At 42.5% G+C, this 27,914-nt stretch overlaps 1 protein-coding gene across 2 annotated transcripts in view; it reads right to left on the reverse strand.

Moving 5' to 3' along the window:
* The window catches only part of LOC128701343 (V-type proton ATPase 116 kDa subunit a 1), a 68,582-nt gene extending 51,844 nt beyond the window's left edge, over positions 1 to 16,738 (reverse strand). Inside the window, exons 1-4 of one of the 2 annotated variants that reach the window (XM_070100313.1) lie at positions 16,574 to 16,738; positions 15,341 to 15,517; positions 12,512 to 12,640; positions 959 to 1,035 (exon numbers count right to left, since the gene is read on the reverse strand). In XM_070100313.1, the coding sequence (XP_069956414.1) occupies positions 959 to 1,035; positions 12,512 to 12,640; positions 15,341 to 15,517; positions 16,574 to 16,690 (500 nt within the window). In that variant the 5' untranslated portion in view covers positions 16,691 to 16,738. Of the gene's footprint in view, positions 1 to 958; positions 1,069 to 12,511; positions 12,641 to 15,340; positions 15,518 to 16,573 lie in introns of both variants that reach the window. The other variant, XM_070100312.1, reaches the window with a different exon arrangement.
* Between the last annotated feature and the right edge of the window lie 11,176 nt (positions 16,739 to 27,914).

Genomic DNA, 27,914 nt, shown 5'->3' on the forward strand with positions numbered 1-27,914 from the left:
CATGCTCCCTCTCCATAGGATGGAAAAGGCTCGTGATAGGGGCTTCTTGCAGTTCTTGATGAACACAGAGTTCCATGAGTCTGGCCCTGGGGCAGAGTGCATGGGCATGTCATTTATCGCCTGTTCGAAGTCATTTGGCGTCAGGATAACATCGGATAGGCTTGTGTTAATCAAATTTTGTGGCTCTCATAAAAAATTCATTTTGATCTTCGACTCTCAGTCTGGTTAGCGGCTTGCTAAAAACTGAGTCATATTGGGACTTGAGTAGCTCACTCATTTCCTTGCTGTCATCTGTGTAGGACCCATCTTGTTTAAGTAGGGGCCCAATACTGGACGTTGTTCTCGATTTTGATTTGGCATAGGAGAAGAAATACTTTGGGTTTCTTTCGATTTCATTTATGGCTTTTAGTTCTTCCCACGATTCCTGACTCCTAAAGGATTCTTTTAGCTTAAGTTCGATGCTTGCTATTTCTCTGACCAGTGTCTCCCTACGCATTTCAGATATATTGACCTCTTTTAGCCGCTCTGTTATTCTTTTCCGTCGCCTGTAAAGGGAGCGCCTGTCTCTTTCTGTTTTACATCTACTCCTCCTTTTTCTTAGAGGAATAAGCCTTGTGCATACATCGAGTGCCACCGAGTTAATCTGTTCTAGGCATTATGAGTATAAAACTACAGGTGGTCCTTGACTTACAACGGAGTTACGTTCCGACGAACCCATTACTACTGTCACTAAATAAATAAATAAACAAATAATTATTGTAACTAACTAACTACCAGTACTTTAAAGTAAATAAATGGATTAAGGACTTGCTGCCTTCATGCTGGGTAATTATCTTAAGTCTATAATTATCTTTAGTTTCATCTCCAAATTGCTTTTGCACCATTGTAACACTGAAATGTCTTAAGTTAAACCACCGTAAGTCAAAGAGCACTTGTATACAAACTGAAGAGAACTCACCCAAGCTGGACAGGTCCTTTGCCTTCCTCAGCAGGCAGGAGGTTCTGCGTGATGCTGCTGTTGGGCTCAGCATCCCTCTGTTCGAGACGGAGGGAAGAAGGTCCCTCGTGCTGTTAGTCAAGCTCAAGACACACACACACACACACACACACACACACACACACACACAACACCACAACACAGCATGGTAGATGCCAAGCACACCACTCAAGATTTTCACAATGTTTGATGAATGACACATTACAAATACAAATTTTTAAAGTAACACATAACAAATACCAAATTTGACAAGTAACACACAACAAATACCAAACAAGTAACACACAAGAAATAGCAAATATGACAAGTAACATGTAACAAATATAAAGTTTGATTAGTAATACAACACATTACAAATACCAGATTTTACAGCAGTTGACATTACAATTTTGACATTAATTACAATAGGCAGATAGGCACATACACATTAATGACATATTCAGAGTATTATTTACAATACAGTATTTAGATATAGGTTAAGCAATCAAACATTCCAGCAATAATTAGTATTTAAGGTGAGCATTCAATTATAAAATTATATGTTAAATTGCAATGTTATTCAATCTCAGCGGAAATTTTGGTTAAGAACGGCAGATGCGAGCGGATGAGTTGAGGTTTGAGCCGTACCGCAGAGCCAGCATCGAAGACCAACGCGCAGGGTAGGGAGGGAGGGGAGGAAATGAGATAATCACAATTAGTATGAATTAAGTCAGTAATATTTACAATCACTTGCTGATAAGTAAACCTCTTAGTTTCCTCAGAAGATATTACTAACCAATTACGTATCCTCAAAAAAAAAAAAAAAAAATTATTGTTACTTTATTTAATAGTAATAGTTTCCCCATGCCAAGTACATTCAGTCTAGTTCAAGTAACTCAATGTGTAATGAAAAATTAAATGGACAGCCTATGAGGCTAATATACAGTATAATACTCACATTTACATAGTATAATTATAAATAATATATATACCGAAAAGTTTTATAGGATTCAGACTTTTTTTTTTATATATATATATCACTGATTGTCAAATCAGCTATACAAGAAATGGTACAGCTCAAACATTCCTGATATTACGTATATATGCAAGCAATCAAAACAGGTAAACCTGTAATGCGATTCAAAGATTTTGCCGAGTGTTAGTGTACATGAGCCACTGTGATACCTCAGTGCCCAAGCCCTAGGCAGCACCTTAGCTGCAACCATAACCAAATGTTTGAACTTAATGCAACCTTAAGGCCATCAATGTCAGATGAAATTTGGAGTAAGGTAAGTTGCAACTGTATGTAAAAAGCAGCATTATAAAATTAAATGACTTTAAAAGAACATCTTACTGGAAACGTGAAAAAATTACAAGTGATTTATTTTAATATATATGTATACGTATATATATACGTATTTATTTTTTCAACAAGTCGGCCGTCTCCCACCGAGGCAGGGTGATCCAAAAAGAAAGAAAATCCCAAAAAGAAAATACATACTTTCATCATCATTCAACACTTTCACTTCAATCATACATAATCACTGTCTTTGCAGAGGCCCCCAGATACAACAGTTTAGAAGCATATATAAAGATATACTATAATATATCCCTCCAAACTGCCAGTATCCCAAACCCCTCCTTTAAAGTGCAGGCATTGTACTTCCCATTTCCAGTACTCAAGTCTAGCTATATAAAAATAACCGGTTCCCCTGAATCCCTTCACTAAATATTACCCTGCTCACACTCCAACAGCTCGTCAGGTCCCAAAAACCATTCGCCTCCGTTCACTCCTATCTAACATGCTCATGCACGCTTGCTGAAGTCCAAGCCCCTAGCCCACAAAACCTCCTTTACCCCTTCCGTCCAACCTTATTGAGGACGACCCCTACCCTGCCTTCCTTCCCCTACAGATTTATATGCTCTCCATGTCATTCTACTTTGATCCATTCTCTCTAAATGACCAAACCATCTCAACAACCCCTCTTCAGCCCTCTGACTAATACTATTATTAACTCCACACCTTCTCCTACTTTCCACACTCCAAATTCTCTGCATAATATTTACACCACCTATTGCCCTTAGACAGGACATCTCCACTGCCTCCAACTGCCTCCTCGCTGCAGCATTTACAATCCAAGCTTCACACCCATACAAGAGTGTTGGTACCACTATACTTTCATACATTCCCTTCCTTGCCTCCATAGATAACGTTTTTTGTCTCCACATATACCTCAATGCACCACTCACCTTTTTTCCTTCATCAGTTCTATGGTTAACCTCATCCTTCATAAACCCATCCGCTGACAGGTCAACTCCCAAATAACTGAAAACATTCACTTCTTCCATTCTCCCTCTCTCCAATGTGATATCCAATTTTTCTTTATCTAAATCATTTGATACCCTCATCATTATCTATGTTCACTTTCAACTATCTACCTTTACACACCCAAACTCGTCCACTAACCTTTGCCACTTTTCTTTAGAATCTCCCATAAGCACAGTATCATCAGCAAAAAGTAACTGTGTCAACTCCCATAATTTAATCCCATCCCTCTCCCCAACACCCTAGCATTTACTTCTTTTACAACACCATCTATAAATATATTAAACAACCATGGTGACGTTACACATCCCTGTCTAAGACCTACTTTTACTGGGAAGTAGTCTCCCCCTCTTCTACACACCCTAACCTGAGCTTCACTATCCTCATAAAAACTCCTTACAGCATTTAGTAACTTACCACCTATTCCATATACTTGCAACATCTGCCACATTGCTTCCCTATCCACTCTATCATATGCCTTTTCTAAATCCATAAATGCAATAAAAACTTCCCTACCTTTATCTAAACACTGTTCACATATATGCTTCAATGTAAACACTTGATCTACACATCCCCTACCCACTCTAAAACCTCCTTGCTCATCTGCAATCCTACATTCTGTCTTGCCTCTAATTCTTTCAATAATAACCCTACCATACACTTTTCCTGGTATACTCAGTAAACTTATTCCTCTATAATTTTTACAATCTCTTTTGTCTCTCTTCCCTTATATAAAGGTATTATACATGCTCTCTGCCAATCCCTGGGTACCTTCCCCTCTTTCTAACATTTATTAAACAAAAATACCAACCACTCCAATACTATATAACCCCCTGCTTTTAACATTTCTGTCGTGATCCCATCAGTTTCAGCTGCTTTACCCCCTTTCATTTTACGTAATGCCTCACACACCTCCCCCACACTCACATCCTGCTCTTTTTCACTCCTAAAAGATGTTATACCTCCCTGGCCAGTGCATGAAATTACCACCTCCCTTCCTTCATCGACATTTAAAAGTTCCTCAAAATATTCCTGCCATCTACCCAATACCTCCAGCTCCCCATCTACTAACTCTCCTACTCTGTTTTTAAATGACAAATCCATTCGTTCCCTAGGCTTTCTTGACTTGTTTATCTCACCCCAAATTTTTTTTCTTATTTTCATCAAAATTTCTTGACAGTGTCTCTCCCAGTCTATCATTTGCTCTCCTTTTGCACTCTCTCACCACTCTCTTCACCTTTCTTTTACTCTCCATATACATTCTCTGCTCTTCTTATAACACTTCTGCAGGCCACTTGCAGAGGTCACAGGACCAAACTGTTTGTGACTCCTTTCTTTGGGGGTACGTGAAGAGCACAGTTTACGTACCACCACTACCTGCAACCCTGGAGGAGCTGAAAATTTCGATCACTGAAGCAGTTCGCATGATAACACCAGATATGCTGCAGAGCATCTGGACCAAACTGGACTATCGCATCGATGTTTGCCGAGCAACCATAGGGGTGCACATTGAGTGCCTTTAATGCTAACCTATACCACATGAAACTGAATGAAATCCTGCATCTGAAGCTACTAACTGTGAAAGATTATTACAACAAAGTTACATGTTATACCTGTTTGAAATCAGAGAGTGTTTTTGTGGACACCCTGTATATCTTGGTAAAAATCTAAAAATTACAGTACAGTAAAACAAAATTTGACAGAGCAGAGGTAGTGTTTTTCCACAATTAATGAGACCTGGATTTGTGTTAATTTAACCCAGCATGCTGAGCCATGAACAATACTGATTCCTTTTTGAAAAAAATATGTACACTAGTACAGTAATATCTCTTATTTGAAAAATGCATGGGCAAAGAATTCTAAATTAAAGACAACTGTGAATAGCACAAAATTCTGAATACAGTGATAATAATCAGATGTCTCTCATATATATTTACACAAAATCATTCCGAACAAGAATTATATACAGTGGTCCCTCAATAATCGTCCGGCCTGAAAGTCATCCATTTCGGAAATAGTCACGTTATTTCGTCTAAACACTGGCTCGCAAATGGTCCATTAACTCACTAATCATCTTTCGTCCGGGACGTGTACTCACGGCTCTGAGCCGTCTCGGCCTCCCTTCCCAGCCAGTGTGCCATTGTTTACCAGCGAGCAACGGTCCCCTCACGTGTTCATACGAAATATTTCATAATATTCCATTTCAAACTTTAAAAAACTCTACACCAAAGCAATGTTTGAAAGGTGCTTTAATGTGACCTCAGACACTCGCTTGACCCTAAGAGATTTTTGGAAAGAATACTTCAGTATTCTCCATTGCATAAGCCTTATGGGTAAGGCTTGGGAGGGAGTGGCTACCAGGACTTTGAACTCTCCTTGGAGAAAATTGTGGCCAGACTGTGTCCACAAGAGGGATTTTGAAGGGCTTGTGGCTGACCCTGATGAGCCTATGTCAGTTGTGAACTCTATTGCAGTATTGGGGAGTTCCATGGGGTTGGATGTGAGTTTGGAGGATGTGGAAGAGTTGGTGGAGGACCACAACGAAGAGCTAACCACTGAGGAGCTGCAAGAGCTTCAGCAGGAAGAGCAACAGATCGCAGCTCAGAATCTTGCTGCAAAGGAGGAGGAAGAGAGATGGAAGAAGGTGCCTTCTTCAGAAATTAAGGAGATTTTTGAAATGTGGGGTAGGATGGAAAGATTTATGGAGAAACATCACCCTGAGAAGGATGTTGCAAGCCATATCGGCAACTTGTACAGTGACAGTATTGGCCCATTTTAGGGAAGTTTTAAAGAGACACCAGAAACAGAGCTCTCTGGACAGTTTTTTTTTTGCAAAACAGGACTCCAGTGACTCTCAAGCTGGTCCTACTGGCATTAAGAAACAGAGAAGAGAAGTAACCCCAGAAAAGGTGCCTGAGGTGTTGATGGAAGGGGATTCCCCTTCCAAACAATAATTCAATGTCTCTCCTCCTCCAGTCTTCCATACACTAAGAAGAATCGCCAATACAGGTAAGTGTTATGCTGTCAATGTTTCATTCATCATGTGCCATTGTATTATGTACTACATCTATATTTCATGTAAAAAATTTTTTGGTTTTAACCCGTAAACGGTCCAAGCAGATCTACGTTCACATGTGTAGTGCTACAAATGTAGATCTACGGTTTTTTTACATATTTTCAAATATAACAAAAAAAAGTAGATCAAAGTTTTTTTACACATTTTCAAATGTAAAAAAACAAAAAGATCTACTTTTTTTACATACTTTCAAATGTTGAAAAAACGTATATATATGTTTGGACCGTTTACGGGTTAATACTTCTGGGTGTCAGGAACGGATTAATTGTATTTACATTATTTCTTATTGGGAAAATTGATTCGAAAATCGTCTATTTCGATAATAGTCCCATTTCCAGGAACGGATTATGGACGATAATTGAGGGACCACTGTATTGAATTCTGAAATTTTAATCTTGGAAATATTTTGAACTCCAGAGATCAATTAGATTGGAAAAATATGATGGAGAATTTAGGTACAATAGTACAATCCTCCATTTTTACTCTTACCGACAGATTTTGGATAATTCAAATTCAAACTTTTTTAATTAAGTGTTCTGAACGAAAAAAAAAAAAAAGAACTGGTAGGGTTAGAATCCATGGTGAGTCGTAAAACTCCAGGCCAGTGTTTAAGCCACTGCCCCAGTGGCTTACACACTGGGCCAGTTCTGTGGTTTGTTTACAATCTTGTTCTGAATGAGATATTACTGCAATAGTTATTATAAGCTAAAATCAAGCATATCCTCGCTTGAGGATAACTCAATTAAAATATAAGGCAATCAGAGGAAATTAATCATACAGCCTCCAGCACTCCCAAAAAGATTTTTTTTTATCTTAAAAGTAAAATGTTAATTATAATGCAGCATTTAGATTTTTTAATGTTTCATTTTTGTGCATATGCTTATCGCTCTTGAAAAATTACTGTATCTTACCTTACGTTCCATACACTCACTTTTGCAGCAGTGAAGAAAATTATTTTTGGCATCATCTTCAAAGTTGGATATGAGGGCAAGATGCTAAGAAGATGAAGCTAAAGACATAATATGCAGATCAAGCTCTAGGTGCAGCAATACCTCGCTTTACATAAAGCTTTATCATATTTTGAGATTCATAAAGCTCCACACACACACTGTCAAGCACTGTCGCAAGAGAAACCTGCTCTGCCTGTACTGCGCTCAGGTATTGCTTCGGTTATTCTCGAGTATAGATTTGGTATTAGGATTATATGCTAGGTTATACTCGAGTATATAGTATATGTTGGGCCATACTTGAGTATGTCAGGTTATACTTGGGTATAGGTCAGGATACACTTGAGAATACTCCGAGTTATAATCGAGCATAGGTTAGTTATACATGTACGTATGTACTTAGGAATAAGATGAGTTTCACTCAAGTATATGACAGGCTAACTCAAGTATCGGTCAAGTTATACTTATGTATAGGTAGGATTATACTAGAGTATAGGTAGGATTATACCTGGGTATACATATACAGCATGTCTTTTATTCCATCTTTAAAGTTCCTGTCTTGCTAATAAATTATACAAGGTGGGTCGTAATGGCAGATACAAAAATATTTTGTTATGTGATACAGTTAAAGACTATACAAAAAACTAATTTTTCTTCTCACCAAAACTAATACAAGTTTGTTTCCAACAAAAGGTATTCCTCTAATACACGACTGAGATGAACACTGAAAGGTCTAATTAACCCTTAAACGGTCCAAACATATACAGTGGACCCCCGCATAATGATCAGCTCCCAACTCGACCAATTATTTAAGTGTATTTTTGTAAGTGCTTTTGTAGGTGTATTTTTGGGGGTCTGAAACGGACTAATCTAATTCACAATATTTCTTACGGGAACAAATTCGGTCTATAATGGCACCCAAACAGACTTCTGGATTGAAATAATATCGTTATGCGGGGATCCACTGTATATATGTTTTTTCAACTTCTGAAAGTATGTAAAAAAATGTAGATCTTCTTTTTTGTTTTACATTTGAAAATGTTTAAAAAAACTTTTATTTTATTATTTTATTATCACACTGGCCGATTCCCACCAAGGCAGGGTGGCCCGAAAAAGAAAAACTTTCACCATCATTCACTCCATCACTGTCTTGCCAGAAGGGTGCTTTACACTACAGTTTTTAAACTGCAACATTAACACCCCTCCTTCAGAGTGCAGGCACTGTACTTCCCATCTCCAGGACTCAAGTCCGGCCTGCCGGTTTCCCTGAATCCCTTCATAAATGTTACTTTGCTCACACTCCAACAGCACGTCAAATATTAAAAAAAACTTTTATCTACATTATTTTTTTTTGTTATATTTGAAAATATGTAAAAAAAGAGTAGATCTACTTTTGTAGCACTACGAATTTGAACGTCGATCTGTTTGGACCGTTTAAGGGTTAATTTAACCTACACCTGATTTCAGCATCCGAACCCACATAACTGGGCTGTCTGATTCAAATTAATATTTTTATTTCTTTATATGCTGTACAAAGGTACATAGTGTAGTTTACATGAAATAAAACATTGTTAGGCACAAAAGAAAGTCACTAGTATGCAAATGCATTTTGGGAGGTGTCATGGGAAAACAAGCTCCTCCCCCCAAAAAATTTATCAGCCCCCCCCCCCAAAAAAAAATCCATCAGCTTCCCTCCCTCAAAATTCCACGTCCCCCCAAAATCCACCAGTACCCCCCCCCCATAAAAAAATTCCATCAGCCCCCCAAAAATACATTAGTACCCCTATAAAAAATTCCATAAGCCCCCTCCCTCCCAAAAAATTTTATCACCCCCTTAGCCTCCCAAATAAAAACAGCAATAACAACTCTACTTCAAGACAAGTACCCAACCAGACTGGAACTCTGGAGTCCTATATGAAACTTCTGGAGCCAACCCTGCTGCTTCAATAGTTACATGTGCAAATTTTCAAATATACTAATATCTAGGATTGTCGAAGAATATTTTTTTTTATTGACACTTCGGCCGTTTCCCATATATTGCATACTATAAAAATAATCACTAAACTCTTATAATTACATTATCTCAGTTTATACTAACAAACATTTCTACAATAATTTTATTTTGGTAGTAATTTCGGTAATTACATTAATAGGTATAAGTTTTTATGTTAGCTACTTGGAAAACAAATTATAATCATAACTAAATGCTAAACCCACAAGGGTCATGTTGTGATAGAAACACAGGCCTTATCTCTAGGCTTTATTGAACATAGAATCTTCATAGTACTTCTGCAACAACAAAATATAATGACTAGTACATCTAATAATGGCTTCTACAGGGATGGTGATGTCTTGCATATGTCAAGAGAAAAGTTATAACTACAGGCCACATATTTAAACTCACCATGTAATCTGCATCACTAATATAGGGATAGTAGAAGAGAAGAGAATCACACACAAAGTGTTGGCGCCCATGACACAAACCAAACTGTTGTTGTTGTTAAGGGCCCCGAGAGGTGGTGCAGTATTATCCTGCTGCTGCTCCCCACAGGAGCAGTATCACTACAGGTCATACTATATAATTAGGATGACTGACATATATGAACTACTTTATTGGAAGCCCCTTATTTTGCATCTATTATTATTTATTTTCATGGGAAAAGGCCAAAATTGTAGGGTCATACACCACCTGTAGAACAGAAAGTAATCAGATCTGATCCAAGGTAAAGGAAGATAGCTCCAGTTCTTTGGATCAAGAGCCATTCACATGCATCAAAGCACTCCCTCTTGAAGGGAACAATGCATCTAGTATACCGACTTAGTATCACAGTAATGTCTAACACAAAACGGTAACGCACAACAAATACAAAACAAAACAGTGCAGGTAACAACTACAAATTACACTGTCCTAAAGACACAATGAAGAAGACGCTTTCACTGGGGCAACATTTCTCTGTATATAACTTTTACTGTCCCAATAAAAGCTTATTGTGCAACATGTATTGGTGCAGTAATATGCCATTTAGATCACACAAATTATATCACACATCTTGGTAAATGAAGTTTCATATAGGTAACTCAGAAGGACAAACTGCAAAGCACAAGTGATCTTATATCTGATTTCTCTGATTTGTTACAATACATCATAGCTAAGGAAATATAAACACAAATGCAGTATAATGTGATCCTTTATTGACTACGTTTCGCCCACACAGTGGGCTTTTTCAAGTCACAAACAGAACTGTTTGTGACTTGAAAAAGCCCACTGTGTGGGCGAAACGTAGTCAATAAAGGATCACATTATACTGCATTTGTGTTTATATTTCCATTGTGTCGGTATTTTATACCATTTATTCACATCATAGCTAAGTAGAGGCTTAAAAAATTCCTTGCTATCCAGAAGACACAGGCAAATCTTTTCCCCAAAAATCAGCAATGCGACCCAAGAAAGTAAGCATCACAACGTCAATACTGTACATTATAACAAAGTTGTACATAACAGAGATAGCATAGCACTGTATAATTGTATTTTAGATGACTCAATATTTATTCCATTTTTAAAACTTAAGTCAAAATTATTATGTGAAAAGTTTGTAAAATATATAACATAAATAACAAGTAACTGGTGGTACAGCTTTCTCAAATGATAGTAATATGAATGAAATTTTTTTTACTGTTTCCAGTGAAAATTTTAAGGGTACATTATATGTCTTCTGGACTACTGTTCCCTGCACTCAATTATTATTATTATTATTTTCTTGGTAAGGGCTAAACCTGTGTGGGTCATTCACAACAAGATGTACTGGAGTCAATACTTCATCTGCTAATTGCGAACAGATGCACTACCACTCAAAATATATTAAATTATCTAACTCCCTGCAATGAAACTGGATAAAATGAGATGGAGCCACCAGCTCTAAGCCCCAGGTACCAGCTCTAAGCCCCAGGTACCAGCTCTGAGCCCCAGGTACCAGCTCTAAGCCCCAGGTACCAGCTCTAAGCCCCAGGTACCAGCTCTGAGCCCCAGGTACCAGCTCTAAGCCCCAGGTACCAGCTCTGAGCCCCAGGCACTAGCTCTAAGCCCCAGGTACCAGCTCTGAGCCCCGGGCACTAGCTCTAAGCCCCAGGTACCAGCTCTGAGCCCCGGGCACTAGCTCTAAGCCCCAGGTACCAGCTCTGAGCCCCGGGCACTAGCTCTTAAGCCCCAGGTACCAGCTCTGAGCCCCAGGTACCAGCTCTGAGCCCCAGGTACCAGCTCTAAGCCCCAGGTACCAGCTCTGAGCCCCAGGTACCAGCTCTGAGCCCCGGGCACTAGCTCTAATCCTAGGGAACCAGTTCTGAGCCCCAGGTACCAGCTCTAAGCCCCAGGTAACAGCTCTAAGCCCTGGGGACTAGCTCTAAGCCCTGGGTACCAGCTCTAAGCCCTGGGTACCAGCTCTAAGCCCCAGGTACCAGCTCTGAGCCCCAGGTACCAGCTCTAAGCCCCAGGTACCAGCTCTGAGCCCCAGGCACTAGCTCTAAGCCCCAGGTACCAGCTCTGAGCCCCGGGCACTAGCTCTAAGCCCCAGGTACCAGCTCTGAGCCCCGGGCACTAGCTCTAAGCCCCAGGTACCAGCTCTGAGCCCCGGGCACTAGCTCTAAGCCCCAGGTACCAGCTCTGAGCCAAAGGTACCAGCTCTGAGCCCCAGGTACCAGCTCTGAGCCCCAGGCACTAGCTCTAAGCCCCAGGTACCAGCTCTGAGCCCCGGGCACTAGCTCTAAGCCTAGGGAACCAGTTCTGAGCCCCAGGTACCAGCTCTAAGCCCCAGGTAACAGCTCTAAGCCCTGGGGACTAGCTCTAAGCCCTGGGTACCAGCTCTAAGCCCCAGGTACCAGTTCTAAGCCCCAGGTAGCAGCTCTAAGCCCCAGGTACCAGCTCTGAAGCCACACTAGGTCCCCTCTCTTTCACCTAATTTCTCTTAAATACTGAGAGTTAATTCTCTTTACCACGAATTACTTGCCATTATTTTCTCATTTAATAAAGCTTTGATAACTATTTTGACTTTAAATGCAGGCAGATATTTAAATTACTGAGATGATTATATATTTACCATAATAATGGAAGCAAGAATTAAATACATTAATGTGCATTAAATCAGCAATTAATAAGAAGAGAAGCTAGAATAAAAAAAATAAATAGTAGTCACCTCTGTAAAGAAGAGTTTGGTGGCATTCAAGACGTGTTTTAGTTCAGTCAGTTCAAGTGAATTCTTCTTCAGAGTTACAGCATTGGCATTGACTTCCCTCAGCTCGTTTTCTAACTTCTCAAATGTGGCCTGTCATATGTAATTATTTGGTATTAGTACGGAGATAACTTGAAGTTACATATGAAAGTGGTCTCCAGAAGAGAATCAGAAGTAAACAGACCAACTGGAAGCTTTGAAAAAAGTATGGAAATTAGGCAGCTCTCACATGAACCCAACTTTTTAATTAATACAGCCTCTTCTTACTTAATGACGGGGTTCCATCCCTAAGAGTAGGTCAGTAAGTGAACTGGTCGTTAAGTAAGGAGTATACTACGTATACTGGTAGTGGATTTGTGTCAGCCATCTTTAGATATTTTTTTAATGTCATCTTTGCACCATATATAACATTTCTGGTATATTTTTAAACATTTATACAGTAGTTTACTGTACATGTATACTGTAATAAACATAATAGAAGAAATCAGCTCTTATATACATTATTTAGTTTTGCATACTGGCTGGAGAGCTGGTCATAAGTCCGAGTGGTCGTTAAATGAGTACGTCGCTAAGTGAGGAGAGGCTTGTACATGTATATCTGTTAATGGTTCTGGGAATTGTTGCAATCACAACTCAGTCTTGAACTAGGCCTCTTGAAATGAAAAGGAAATTTTATGGAATAAAAAATTAATTAATGTTTACCTGGAGTTTACCTGGAGAGAGTTTCGGGGGTCAACGCCCCCGCGGCCCGGTCTGTGACCAGGCCTCCTGGTGGATCAGCGCCTGATCAACCAGGCTGTTGCTGCTGGCTGCACGCAAACCAACGTACGAGCCACAGCCCGGCTGATCAGGAACTGACTTTAGGTGCTTGTCCAGTGCCAGCTTGAAGACTGCCAGGGGTCTGTTGGTAATCCCCCTTATGTGTGCTGGGAGGCAGTTGAACAGTCTCGGGCCCCTGACACTTATTGTATGGTCTCTTAACGTGCTAGTGACACCCCTGCTTTTCATTGGGGGGATGGTGCATCGTCTGCCAAGTCTTTTGCTTTCGTAGTGAGTGATTTTCGTGTGCAAGTTTGGTACTAGTCCCTCTAGGATTTTCCAGGTGTATATAATCATGTATCTCTCCCTCCTGCGTTCCAGGGAATACAGGTTTAGAAACCTCAAGCGCTCCCAGTAATTGAGGTGTTTTATCTCCGTTATGCGCGCCGTGAAAGTTCTCTGTATATTTTCTAGGTCGGCAATTTCACCTGCCTTGAAAGGTGCTGTTAGAGTGCAGCAATATTCCAGCCTAGATAGAACAAGTGACCTGAAGAGTGTCATCATGGGCTTGGCCTCCCTAGTTTTGAAGGTTCTCATTATCCATCCTGTCATTTTTCTAACAGATGCGATTGATACAATGTTATGGTCCTTGAAGGTGAGGTCCTCCGACATAATCACTCCCAGGTCTTTGACGTTGGTGTTTCGCTCTATTTTGTGGCCAGAATTTGTTTTGTACTCTGATGAAGATTTAATTTCCTCATGTTTACCATATCTGAGTAATTGAAATTTCTCATCGTTGAACTTCATATTGTTTTCTGCAGCCCACTGAAAGATTTGGTTGATGTCTGCCTGAATATTAAAAAATAAATGTATACTGAATGCAAACAGAAGTGTCTCATATAAGCAGTGAGAAAGAAATCCTGACTGCTGACCTGGTACACAAGTCTTTGATCATAAAGTACACCACAACAAACAGAAATAGTATTTTGAAAAGGGTATAAAATACAGTGGACCCCCAGTTAACGATATTTTTTCACTCCAGAAGTATGTTCAGGTGCCAGTACTGACCGAATTTGTTCCCATAAGGAATATTGTGAAGTAGATTAGTCCATTTCAGACCCCCAAACATACACGTACAAACACACTTACATAAATACACTTACATAATTGGTCGCATTCGAAGGTGATCGTTATGCGGGGGTCCACTGTACCAACAAGTTGATTAAAACACATGTGCAACAGTTGGGTGTCTTTATTGTTGAAATATTTCATCTATATGGTAGGCTTCATCAGTCAAATAAAATGGAGATGTATTGTAGACAGCAGGAACTCTTCTCCAGGCTGAGGGACTGACCACTTCAAACTATTCCTCCAAGACTGATGGACTTATTACATCATCTTTACCTCACCACTACTGCTGTCTACAGAACATGTTCTTCTGTATTTGACTGAAGAAGCATACTGCATAGACGAAACATTTCAACAACAGACATATTCAACTGTTGCACAGGTGTCTTAATCATTAATACTACACACATATTATCATGTATGCTGAACATTACTTGAAAGATGAATGAGATACTTGTTCAGCTCTTGGGTGTCTGTATTTATCTCATTCCACAATAAAAATACTCAAGACTTGCACAAGTCTCTCAATCATCTACTTGACGATTTTCTGAATCATTTATATAATTGCTGGAAAGAGATGAAGTGATACTCTTTGAGGAGCTATAGTGTCTGTAAAAATATAAATAGTTTAATGTCTTGAAACTTTCTCTTATAACACACACATTCATTTTAATAGAAGTTTTTGTTATACTTAGCTCCATTCATCCAGCATTATCTAGTTTCCCACTTTCAAAGGATGGATGGGGAGGTGCTGTGCTGTTTAGGCTTAAGTAGGGAGAACAGAGACAATAGGTCTATAGCCTACCTCCTTAACTTAAATCTTATGGTTACAAGTCAGTCTAACATTGAACAGCCTCATTATACTTCAAGGATACTCTGAAGAATACTAAACTGAAGATTTCTTACCTCTAAATCAACCATCTCCCGTGGCTGAGGCGCCTCAGGGTTTTCTCCAGTATCCACAATGTGAACATTATCCTTCAGCATTTCTTTTTCCAAGTACCGAAGCTGTCTTTCCATTTCATCGCAGCGGCGTACTTCGTGTACGAATTTGCGTTGAAAGGCATTAACATCTGGGTTAAGCTGTAAATGAATACATGGTATTATGAACTTGACTTTGTAAAAATACGTATTACCATATATTCTCCATTCATTTTTCAAGCTTTTTACAACAGATTAATATAGACAGTTTACTACAGTACTGACTGGTATGTGGATTATTATATTCATGGGGAAGCACTAAAACAGTAGAGGGTACAAAATGTGGAGGTATTCCTTTATTAATCATACATAAAATAGAGTAATAAATAAAAGTGTAATATGCACAAGTTTTATGCAACACACTGTAGTGGCTCTACTGAAAATTAGTTGCTCAACTAATTCTCAGAAAACATACAAGTTTATTTCAATATGATACATTGTTTATACAGAAATAGGCAACAGTTGAGAGCATGTTGTAGGACCTTGGTTATGAAGAGCATTTCAGAATATTAATATTATTAAAATCATGGGGGAGCAATAAACCCATAGGATTATACAGCATGTGGGGCGAGAGGGATGGGAGGTATTCAGGGTCAATTCAGGGAACTGGAGCACAGTTCCAATTCCCTAGATTAAGAGCCCCTCACCAGCATCAAGGAACTTCCCTTGAGGGGAGAGCATTTCGGATATACACCTTACTGTACTTTATAGCATCCAGTCCTACCTCACTCATCACCAACACACTTTTCAACCTTGTTCTTACCTGCTGTGATAACATTCATGTTTTGTGTTCCTCTATATGATATGAACAAACTCACACTTGAGGACCTCAAAGGAAATAAGTTACTCTGACTTTTTTTGGAGTTATCCTAGGTAATTTACACTATGCATGTGTACCTGTGCCTAAATAAACTTACTAATAAAGGTTTGTGATACCAAGGGTCTTTGTATGAATGAGAATACAGTAAAAAACAAAAAGGCACAATACATGATCAGAATAATACACAAATACGTAACCAAGTCGGATCGAAATGTCGTCATCATCACCTATATGCAGGTTATTTCTGTAAAGAATACAATAAATTCCAACTCTGAACAAAAGAAGTAGCACTTTTTTTGGAGGGGAGCAGTGAAGAAGATACACCAATAACAACTTACATCTCTGAACTGCACCAGACCTATCTCTCCAAGTTCTGACACACAGTTGTATGCTGCTTCACTGGAGAGGAAGAGCTGACACAGGGACATCTCTTCACTACGGAAGATTGACCCCATGTTGGCTCCTGTGTATCTTCACCTGTACAGAGGTGCAAATATATGGTGTTAGTGCATTACATACTGGACTTAACATACCACACTTACAAATGACCTAAAAACTAACATACCCATACCCATTTTGTGGGTGATATTCAAAATATTACAGAGGTACATAATGGGTCCAGGGACTGGGCCACAAATTTTTTGATAGGTGAACAGTGCTAATGAACTATTTACATGTCTGTATGACTAAAAGGTGTACAATATATGGCAAGCTTCAAACTGACATGAAAAAGATATATATGCTTGCTACTGCAAATGTTTTGTAATATGGTAAGCTGTATTTAGATATTAATAAAAGTAGGACTCAGACAAGGATGTGTGTGATGTCACTATGGCTGTTCAATATATTTATAGATGGGGTTGTAAGAGAAGTGAATGCTTGGGTGTTGGCAAGAGGTGATAACACTTTGCTCTTGGGTGATTCTGAAGAGAAGTTGCAGAGGTTGGCGAGTGAGTTTGGAAGAGTATGTAGGAGAAGGATATTAAAAGTGAACATAGGAAAGAGCAAAGTGATGAGGATAACAAAAAATTTAGGTAGTGAAAGATTGGATATTAGATTGGAGGGAGGGAGTATGGAGCAGATGAATGTGCAGTATTCAGATATTTTGGAGTGGACATGTTAGCAGATGGGGCTAAGAAAGATGAGGTGAATCATAGAATTGATGAGGGGAAAAAGGTTAGCAAAGAACTGAGATGTCTGTGGAGACAAAGACTTATCCATGGAAGCAAAGAGGGGACTGCATGGGAGTATAGTTATACCAGTGCTCTTATATGGGTGTGAAGCATGGGTGGTGAATGTTGCAACAAGAAGACTGGAGGCAGTGGAGATGTCATGTCTGAGGGCAATGTGTGGTGTGAATATAATGCAGAGAATCCATAACTTGGAGATTAGAAGGAGGTGTGGGGTTTCTAAAAGTATTATCCAAAGGGCAGAGGAGGGGTTGTTGAGGTAGTTGGACATTTAGAGGATGGAACAAAATAGAATGACTTGGAAGGCATATAGATCTGTAGTGGAGGGAAGGCAGGGTAGAGGTCAGCCTAGGAAAGGTTGGATTATTATTATTATTATAATAAAAAAGAAGCGCTAAGCCACAAGGGGTATACAGCGCTGCAGGAAAGGTTGGAGGAAGGGGGTAAAGGAGGTTTTGTGTGCGAGGGGCTTGGACTTCCAGCAAGCATGTGTGACCATGTTAGATAGGAGCAAGTGGAGATGAATGCTTCTTATGACTTGACGTGCTGTTGAAGTGAGAACAAAATAACATTTATGAAGGGATTCAGGGAAACTGGTTATCCCGGCTTGAGTCCTGGAGGTGGGAAGTACAGTGCCTGCACTCTGAAGGAGGGGTGTTGATGTTGCAGTTTTTTAACTGTAATGTAGGTACATCTCTCGCAAGACAGTGGAGTGGAGGATGATGAAAGTGTTTCTTCTTTTTCGGGTCACCTTGACTTGGTGGGAAACGGCCGATGTATTAATAAAAAATGCTGAAATGGAATGTTATGAACACCTCCATAACACAATACAGATTCTGCAGATGATGAACATGGACAACTGGTATCTTAAGGAAACTTGTCCTAATGTTTCCACCCATACATGGGATCGAACCACGGACCTCAATGTGTCAGCTGAGTGCGCAAGCAATCAAGCTACAGGAAGGAGTAGTGCAACAAGCCTACTGGCTCAAGTTGGTCAGACCCAACTCACACCCACTCATAAGAAAGGAACACTGACGCAGCCTACTGGCCCATGCTAGGAATGTCAAAGTCTAACCTATTTATAAAACTATATAACGTCTTGGCTTCAGTGACATTACTCTGGAATTTGTTCCACTCATCCAAAACTTTATTACCAAATCATTGCTTTCCTATAATACTGTTGTGTGTTTTTTTTTCTTGGGGGGGGGAGGAAGAATAATCACTTCCCCTACCCGACCCTTTAATCCATGTAAACAGCCTAGTGTCATCACGCCATCAGAATGTTTCACGCTTTAGCTAGGGAAGTAGCTGTGTAGCCGGGTGATTAGCTGTGGGAGTAGCTGTGTAGCTAGGGGAGTAGCTGTATAGTTGGGGAGTAGCTGGGAAGGAACTGTAGCTGAGGGAGTAGCTGGAAAGGAACTGTAGCTGAGGGAGTAGCTGGGGATTAACTGTAGCTGTGGGAGTAGCTGGGGAGCAGCTGTTGCTGGGGGAGTAGCTGTGTAGCTGCCTGGAGTGAGTTCCGGGGGTCAACGCCCCCGCGGCCCGGTCTGTGACCAGGCCTCCTGGTGGATCAAAGCCTGATCAACCAGGCTGTTACTGCTGGCTGCACGCAAACTAACGTACGAGCCACAGCCCGGCTGGTCAGTGCCAGCTTGAAGACTGCCAGGGGTCTGTTGGTAATCTCCCTTATGTATGTTGGGAGGCAGTTGAACAGTCTCGGGCCCCTGACACTTATTGTATGGTCTCAACGTGCTAGTGACACCCCTGCTTTTCATTGGGGGGAATGTTGCATCGTCTGCCAAGTCTTTTGCTTTCGTAGTGAGTGATTTTCATGTGCAAGTTCGGTACTAGTCCCTCTAGGATTTTCCAGGTGTATATAATCATGTATCTCTCCCGCCTGTGTTCCAGGGAATACAGGTTCAGGAACCTCAAGCGCTCCCAGTAATTGAGGTGTTTTATCTCCGTTATGTGAGCCGTGAAGGTTCTCTGTACATTTTCTAGGTCAGCAATTTCACCTGCCTTGAAAGGTGCTGTTAGTGCAGCAATATTCCAGCCTAGATAGAACAAGTGACCTGAAGAGTGTCATCATGGGCTTGGCCTCCCTAGTTTTGAAGGTTCTCATTATCCATCCTGTCATTTTTCTAGCAGATGCGATTGATACAATGTTATGGTCCTTGAAGGTGAGATCCTCCGACATGATCACTCCCAGGTCTTTGACGTTGGTGTTTCGCTCTATTTTGTGGCCAGAATTTGTTTTGTACTCTGATGAACATTTAATTTCCTCGTGTTTACCATATCTGAGTAATTGAAATTTCTCATCGTTGAACTTCATATTGTTTTCTGCAGCCCACTGAAAGATTTGGTTGATGTCCGCCTGGAGCCTTCCAGTGTCTGCAATGGAAGACACTGTCATGCAGATTCGGGTGTCATCTGCCAAGGGAGACACGGTGCTGTGGCTGACATCCTTGTCTATGTCAGATATGAGGATGAGGAACAAGATGGGAGCGAGTACTGTGCCTTGTGGAACAGAGCTTTTCACCGTAGCTGCCTCGGACTTGACTCTGTTGACCACTACTCTCCGTGTTCTGTTAGTGAGGAAATTATAGATCCATCGAGAGTAGCTGTGTAGTTGGGGAGTTGGTTTAGAAAGACACGTAAGCAAACACTATAACATATTTATTAGAAAACGTTTCGGTCCTGGGACCTTGATCTCTTCTAACAGGACCGAAACGTTTTCTAATAAATATGTTATAGTGTTTGCTTCTGTGTCTTTCTAAACCAACTTGTCGGTATTTATTACCAAGGTTTATACCAGTTGGGGAGTAGCTGTGTGGCTGGGGGAGTAGCTTTGTAGCTGGGGAGTAGCTGTGTAGCTGGGGAGTAGCTGGGAAGGAACTGTAGCTGAGGGAGTAGCTGTGTAGCTGGGGATTAACTGTAGCTGTGTAGCTGGGGATTAACTGTAGCTGTGGGAGTAGCTGTGTAGCTGGGGATTAACTGTAGCTGTGGGAGTAGCTGTGTAGCTGGGGAATAGCTGTGTAGCTGGGGAGTAGCTGTATAGATGGGGAGTAGCTGTGTAGCTGGGGATTAACTGTAGCTGGGGAATAGCTGTGTAGCTGGGGAGCAGCTGTGTAGCTGGGGAGCAGCTGTGTAGCTGGGGAAGTAGCTGTGTAGCTGGGGAGTAGCTGTGTAGCTGGGGGAGTAGCTGGGGAGCAGCTGTGTAGCTGGGGGAGTAGCTATGTAGCTGGGGGAGAAGCTGGGGAGCAGCTATGTAGCTGGGGGAGTAGCTGGGGAGCAGCTGTGTAGCTGAGGGAGTAGCTGTGTAGCTGGGGAGCAGCTGTGTAGCTGGGGAGTAGCTGTGTAACTGGGGAGTAGATGTGTAGCTGGAGAGTAGCTGTGTAGCTGGAGAGTAGTTGTGTAGCTGGAGTAGCTGGGGAGTAGCTGTGTAGCTGGGGAGTTGCTGTGTAACTGTGGAGTAGCTGTGTAGTTGGGGAGTAGCTGTGTATCTTGGGAGTAGCAGTGTAGCTGGAGTAGCTGGGGAGTAGCTGTGTAGCTGGGGTAGTAGCTGTGTAGCTGGGGAGTAGCTGTGTAGTTGGGAGAGTAGCTGTGTAGCTGGGGATTAGCTATGTAGCTGGGGAGTAGCTATGTAGCTGGGGTAGTAGCTGTGTAGCTGGGGAGTAGCTATGTAGCTGGGGAGTAGCTGTGCAGCTGGAGTAGTAGCTGTGTAGCTGGGAAGTAGCTGTGTAGCAGGGAGAGTAGCTGTGTAGCAGCTATGTAGCTGGGAGAGTAGCTGTGTAGCTGGGGAGTAGCTATGTAGCTGGGGGAGTAGCTGTGTAGCTGGGAGAGTAGCTGTGTAGCTGGGGAGTAGCTATGTAGCTGGGGAGTAGCTATGTAGCTGGAGTAGTAGCTGTGTAGCTGGGGAGTAGCGATGTAGCTGGGAGAGAAGCTGTGTAGCTGGGGAGTAGCTGTGTGGCTGGGAAGTAGCTGTGTAGCAGCTGTGTGGCTGGGAGAGTAGCTGTGTAGCTGGGGAGTAGCTATGTAGCTGGGAGAGTAGCTGGGGGAGTAGCTGTGTAGCTGGGGGAGTAGCTGTGTAGCTGGGTGTAGCTGGGGGAGTAGCTGTGTAGCTGGGGATTAGCTCTGTGGCTGGGAAGTAGCTGTGTAGCTGGGGTAGTAGCAGTGTAGCTGGGGAAAAGCTGTGTAGCTGGGAAGTAGCTGTGTAGCTGGGGGAGTAGCTATGTAGCTGGGGAAAAGCTGTGTAGACGGGGGAGTAGCTACGTAGCCGGGGGAGTAGCTATGTAACCGGGAGAGTAGCTATGTAGCTGGGGGAGTAGCTGTGTAGCTGGGAAGTAGCTGTGTAGCTGGGGGAGTAGCTATGTAGTTGGGGAGTAGCTGTGTAGATGGGGAGTAGCTATGTAGTTGGGAGTAGCTGTGTAGCTGGGGAGTAGCTATGTAGCCGGGAGAGTAGCTGTGTAGCTGGGGGAGTAGCTGTGCAGCTGGGGAGTAGCTGTGTAGATGGGGAGTAGCTATGAAGCTGGGGAGTAGCTGTGTAGCTGGGGAGTAGCTATGTAGCCGGGAGAGTAGCTGTGTAGCTGGGGGAGTAGCTGTGTAGCTGGGAAGTTGCTGTGTAGCTGGGGGAGCAGTTATGTAGCTGGGGAGTAGCTGTGTAGATGGGGAGTAGCTATGTAGCTGGGGAGTAGCTGTGTAGCTGGGGAGTAACTATGTAGCCGGGAGAGTAGCTGTGTAGCTGGGGGAGTAGCTGTGTAGCTGGGAAGTAGCTGTGTAGCTGGGAAGTAGCTATGTAGCTGGGGAGTAGCTGTGTAGCTGGGGGAGTAGCTATGTAGTTGGGGAGTAGCTGTGTAGATAGGGAGTAGCTATGTAGTTGGGGAGTAGCTGTGTAGCTGGGAAGTAGCTGTGTAGCTGGGGGAGTAGCTATGTAGCTGGGGGAGTAGCTATGTAGCTGGGGAGTAGCTGTGTAGCTGGGGGAGTAGCTATGTAGCTGAGGAGTAGCTGTGTAGATGGGGAGTAGCTATGTAGCTGGGGAGTAGCTGTGTAGATGGGGGAGTAGCTATGTAGCTGGGAGTAGCTGTGTAGATGGGGAGTAGCTATGTAGTTGGGAAGTAGCTGTGGAGTAGCTGTGTAGCTGGGGGAGTAGCTATGTAGCTGGGGAGTAGCTGTGTAGATGGAGTAGCTATGTAACTGGGGAGTAGCCGTGTAGATTGGGGAGTAGCTATGTAGCTGGGGAGTAGCTGTGTAGATGGGGGAGTAGCTATGTAGTTGGGGAGTAGCTGTGTAGCAGGGGAGTAACTGTGTAGCTGGGGGAGTAGCTATGTAGCTGGGGAGTAGCTGTGTAGATGGGGAGTAGCTATGTAGTTGGGGAGTAGCTGTGTAGCTGGGGGAGTAGCTATGTAGCTGGGGAGTAGCTGTGTAGATGGGGAGTAGCTATGTAGTTGGGGAGTAGCTGTGTAGCTGGGGGAGTAGCTATTTAGTTGGGGAGTAGCTGTGTAGCTGGGGAGTAGCTATGTAGTTGGGGAGTAGCTGTGTAGCTGGGGGAGTACCTATGTAGTTGGGGAGTAGTTGTGTAGCTGGGGGAGTAGCTATTTAGTTGGGGAGTAGCTGTGTAGCTGGGGAAGTAGATGTGTAGCTGGGGGAGTAGAGTAGCTATTTAGTTGGGGAGTAGCTGTGTAGCTGGGGAGTAGCTGTGTAGCTGGGGGAGTAGCTGTGTAGCTGGGGAGTAGCTATGTAGCTGGGGAGTAGCTGGGGGAGTAGCTATGTAGCTGGGGAGTAGCTGGGGGAGTAGCTATGTAGCTGGGGAGTAGCTATGTAGCTGGGGAGTAGCTGGGGAGTAGCTGTGTAGCTGGAGAGTAGCTGTGTAGCTGGAGAGTAGCTGTGTAGCTGGAGAGTAGCTGTGTAGCTGGGAGTAGCTGTGTAGCTGGGGGAGTAGCTGTGTAGCTGGGGAGTAGCTGTGTAGCTGGGGAGTAGCTATGTAGCTGGGGAGTAGCTATGTAGCTGGGGAGTAGCTATGTAGCTGGGGAGTAGCTGTGTAGCTGGGGAGTAGCTATGTAGCTGGGGAGTAGCTATGTAGCTGGGGAGTAGTTATGTAGCTGGGGAGTATCTATGTAGCTGGGGAGTAGCTATGTAGCTGGGGAGAAGCTGTGTAGCTGGGGAGTAGCTGTGTAGCTGGGGAGTAGCTGTGTAGCTGGGGAGTAGCTATGTAGCTGGGGAGTGAGTAAGCTATGTATTCTGGGCTTGAAACATTGGGCGTGTTTCCTTACACCGATTGGGACCTGGAGCTTACCTGTAGCAGAGCCTGATCATACGCAAACCAACGTAAACAGCCCGGCTGGTCAGGAACCGACTACTTGTCCAGTGGCTTGAAGACTGTCTGTTGGTAATCCCCCTTATGTATGCTGGGAGGCTGGTCTCGGGCCCCTGGAATGGTCTCTTAACGTGCTAGTCCCCCTGGGGGGGATAGTCTGCCAAGTCTGCTTTCGTAGTGATTTTCGTGTGCAAGTTCGGTACTAGTCCCTCTAGGATTTTCCAGGTGTATATAATCATGTATCTCTCCCGCCTGCCTTCCAGGGAATACAGGTTTAGGAACCTCAAGCGCTCCCAGTAATTGAGGTGCTTTATCTCCGTTATGCGCGCCGTGAAGGTTCTCTGTACATTTTCTAGGTCAGCAATTTCACCTGCCTTGAAAGGTGCTGTTAGTGTGCAGCAATATTCCAGCCTAGATAGAACAAGTGACCTGAAGAGTGTCATCATGGGCTTGGCCTCCCTATAAGGTTCTCATTATCCATCCTGTCACTAGCAGATGCGATTGATACAATGTTATGGTCCTTGAAGGTGAGATATGATCACTCCCAGGTCTTTGACGTTGGTGTTTCGCTCTATTTTGTGGCCAGAATTTGTAGCTGGCATTCTTTTTGTCTTCTAGGAGTAGGGTTGTGTAACTGATGGGTTTCTAGATGGGTGGTGATCTTTCAAAGGATATGGGATGTTAGTGCTATCGGTCTGTAGTTCTTTGCTGTTGCTTTACTGCCCCCTTTGTGGAGTGGGGCTATGTCTGTTGTTTTTAGTAACTGTGGGACGACCCCCGTGTCCATGCTCCCTCGATGATGATAACCCAATACTGGACGTTTATGTTCATACGATTCCTTTAGCTTAAGTATGATTAAATGTTTTTACAGAGATAGGTGACACGTAAGCCCATAGCTTTTTTTTTAGCCCTTCTGCTTTTATTCTGGGCTTGAAACATTGGGCGTGTTTCCTTACACCGATTGTCTATGTTCACCCATCAGTAAAATGGGTACCTGGGTGTTATTGGACTGGTGTGGGTCGCATCCCGGGATAGAACTGACCTAATTTGCCCAAAATGTTCTTTATAACAAGCTACTTTCTATATAACAATATGTCAACTAGGCCTGTATACCTTGCACATGTAGAAATAGATATATTAATATTATGCTCGGTAGGCAACGCTCTCGCCTAACAAACTGTCTGTGGTTCAATCCCCGGCCAGTTAGAAACACTGAGCATGTTTCTTTACATTTTCTGTCCCTGTTCACCTAGCAGAAAAATAGGTACCTGGGTGTTAGTCGACTGGTGGGGGTGGCATCCTGGAGGACAAGACTGAAGGACCCGATGGATATAAGACAAGAGTACTTGATGACGCACTGATTTTCTTGGGTTACCCTGAGCGGATAACCCCCCCGAGTTAAAAATCCAAACAAATCTTATCTCATTTTATCATTTGTAGTCTGCATTGACTCTTCTCAGACCATTATCACCGTACACTCATAATGTTGCAATGTTTGTGGCTCAGTCTGGTATTGTTTGATCTGTTAACAATACAGTCTCTGTGGTCTCATGATTTATTAAGCATACATTACGAAATTATGACTACTGAATAATAATTCATCACAGTTATCAATATGCATCCCTAAAGGAGTAACTTGAAGTGGTTGTTTCTTGATCTTAGGTTTTCGTTTATAACATGAGAACAATCAAATTTTCAACACTCATGATCTGTAGATGAGTGATATAAAGCATCGCGTTGAGGAACTATGCCAGTCTCCAGACGTGGGTTCAAATCCTGCTGACGATCTTTCTTTGTATATACCTCCGCTTGTTTCTGCGTGGTGCATTGGCATAGTATCACTCGATGTGGTCAGAACATACAGGAAGAGAATTAAATAGCTGGAAATCATGCCTGAGGCTCACTGAAGTGCCCGGGGCTAGGAAGAAACATGGCTTGTAACCAGGCTACCTTGCCTTTTGAGGCATCTGTAGCCGAGTGGTCCTAAAACATCACCTTGGTGAGCTATGACCCTCTCCACACGTGGGTTCGAATCCTGCTGATCGCGATCTTTCTCTGTCCTCACCTAGTTGTGGTTGCAGGGGTCGATTCACAGCTCCTGGCCCCACTTATTTCTGCGTGGTGCACTGATATATAATAATATCTTTATTTACTACAAATACATGTGCATGGTATACAGGCCTAGCTGACATTAATGACTTACTACTATCGACTAAAACCCAGGTACCCACTCAGGTATAAAGAAACACACCCACCGTGGCCCGGTGGTCTGGTGGCTTAAGCTCCCGCTTCACACACGGAGGGCCCGGGTTCGATTCCCGGCGGGTGGAAACATTTCGACACGTTTCCTTACACCTGTTTTCCTGTTCACCTAGCAGCAAATAGGTACCTGGGTGTTAGTCGACTGGTGTGGGTCGCATCCTGGGGGACAAGATTAAGGACCCCAATGGAAATAAGTTAGACAGTCCTCGATGACGCACTGACTTTCTTGGGTTATCCTGGGTGGCTAACCCTCCGGGGTTAACAATCCGAACGAAATCTCTCTCTCTACCCTGGCTGGGAATCGAAGCGAGAGCTTAGCCACCAGAGCCCAACCTGAACTATTTTTAATATCAGAAGGGGACTGAGGGAATCGTCCCTCAGTCTGGAGTCGATGTAAACAGTCCCTCCTCCATACCCTGAGTTAGTGTGATGAGGGCCAAGCCAGACATATGACTTCACTGTGGAGTGGCTTAGTGTGGCTTAAACAAGCTGACAGTAAGTTTCTTATGCTCCAAGTTAAGCCGTCACACTCGCTTATCCCAGAACTGTACCACTAATGTATCGCCTTACACAGTAACGTTACCAATCATTATCACGGGAAATTGTGAAACCCGTAAGGGTCATACCGGACCTGGGAGTGGGCGTAATTAGGTTTGTTCACAGAGGAAAATAGCTCCAATTCCTGATCTTAAATATGTCATACTTTAGTAATCCGAACAACCCTGGACTCGGGACATTTGAACGGAATTATCGCAAAAAATACCACACTAACATTTAGATGAGTGTATATACACCTAGATGTGTATATATGTCGATGTATATATACAGAGAGCTTAGTATAATCCCTGATGTTATTGTTCGGATAAACTACGTGAATAATAACGGATGGACGAGGAAGTTATAAATTAAAATATACTTTTCCCTTTTAAATGCTTAATGTAGGTCACGTTTTATTTACAAGACGAGAGTAAATGAAAACTTTGTCCTGGATGTGCCGAGACAAGTGTTACATGATGATTATGATGATATAATAATAATAATAATAATAATAATAATAATAATAATAATAATAATAATAATAATAATAATAATAATAATAATAATAATAATAATAATACATCACCATGATTATATACACCTGGAAAATCCTAGAGGGACTAGTACCGAACTTGCACACGAAAATCACTCACTACGAAAGCAAAAGACTTGGCAGACAATGCACCATCCCCCCAATGAAAAGCAGGGGTGTCACTAGCACGTTAAGAGACCATACAATAAGTGTCAGGGGCCCGAGACTGTTCAACTGCCTCCCAGCATACATAAGGGGGATTACTAACAGACCCCTGGCAGTCTTCAAGCTGGCACTGGACAAGCACCTAAAGTCGGTTCCTGACCAGCCGGGCTGTGGCTCGTACCTTGGTTTGCGTGCAGCCAGCAGCAACAGCCTGGTTGATCAGGCTCTGATCCACCAGGAGGCCTGGTCACAGACCGGGCCGCGGGGGCGTTGACCCCCGGAACTCTCTCCAGGTAAACCACCACCACCAACAACAACAATAATAATAATAATAATGACACCAACAATAGCAATAATAATAATAATAATAATAACGTGTCATAAGGTACCAGACTAACAATGTGTATCAGATGGAGTGCTGGTGTACTGTACAGGAAGAGTAGCAGTGTAGTGTCTTGTGGCTCGGTTGGCAACACAATTGCCTGACACTGAGTGTTCGTGGTTCAATCCCCGGCACGGGTGGAAACGTTGGGCATGTTTCCTTACACATGCTGTCCTTGTTCACCTAGCAGTAAGTAGGTACCTGCGTGTTAGTCAGCTGGTGTGGGTTGCATCCTGGGGGACAAGATTAAAGGACCACAGTAGAAGTAAGACTGACAGTCCTCGATGACGTACTG

This window comes from Cherax quadricarinatus, chromosome 72 (assembly GCF_038502225.1).
Source record: "Cherax quadricarinatus isolate ZL_2023a chromosome 72, ASM3850222v1, whole genome shotgun sequence".
NCBI lineage: Eukaryota > Metazoa > Arthropoda > Malacostraca > Decapoda > Parastacidae > Cherax > Cherax quadricarinatus.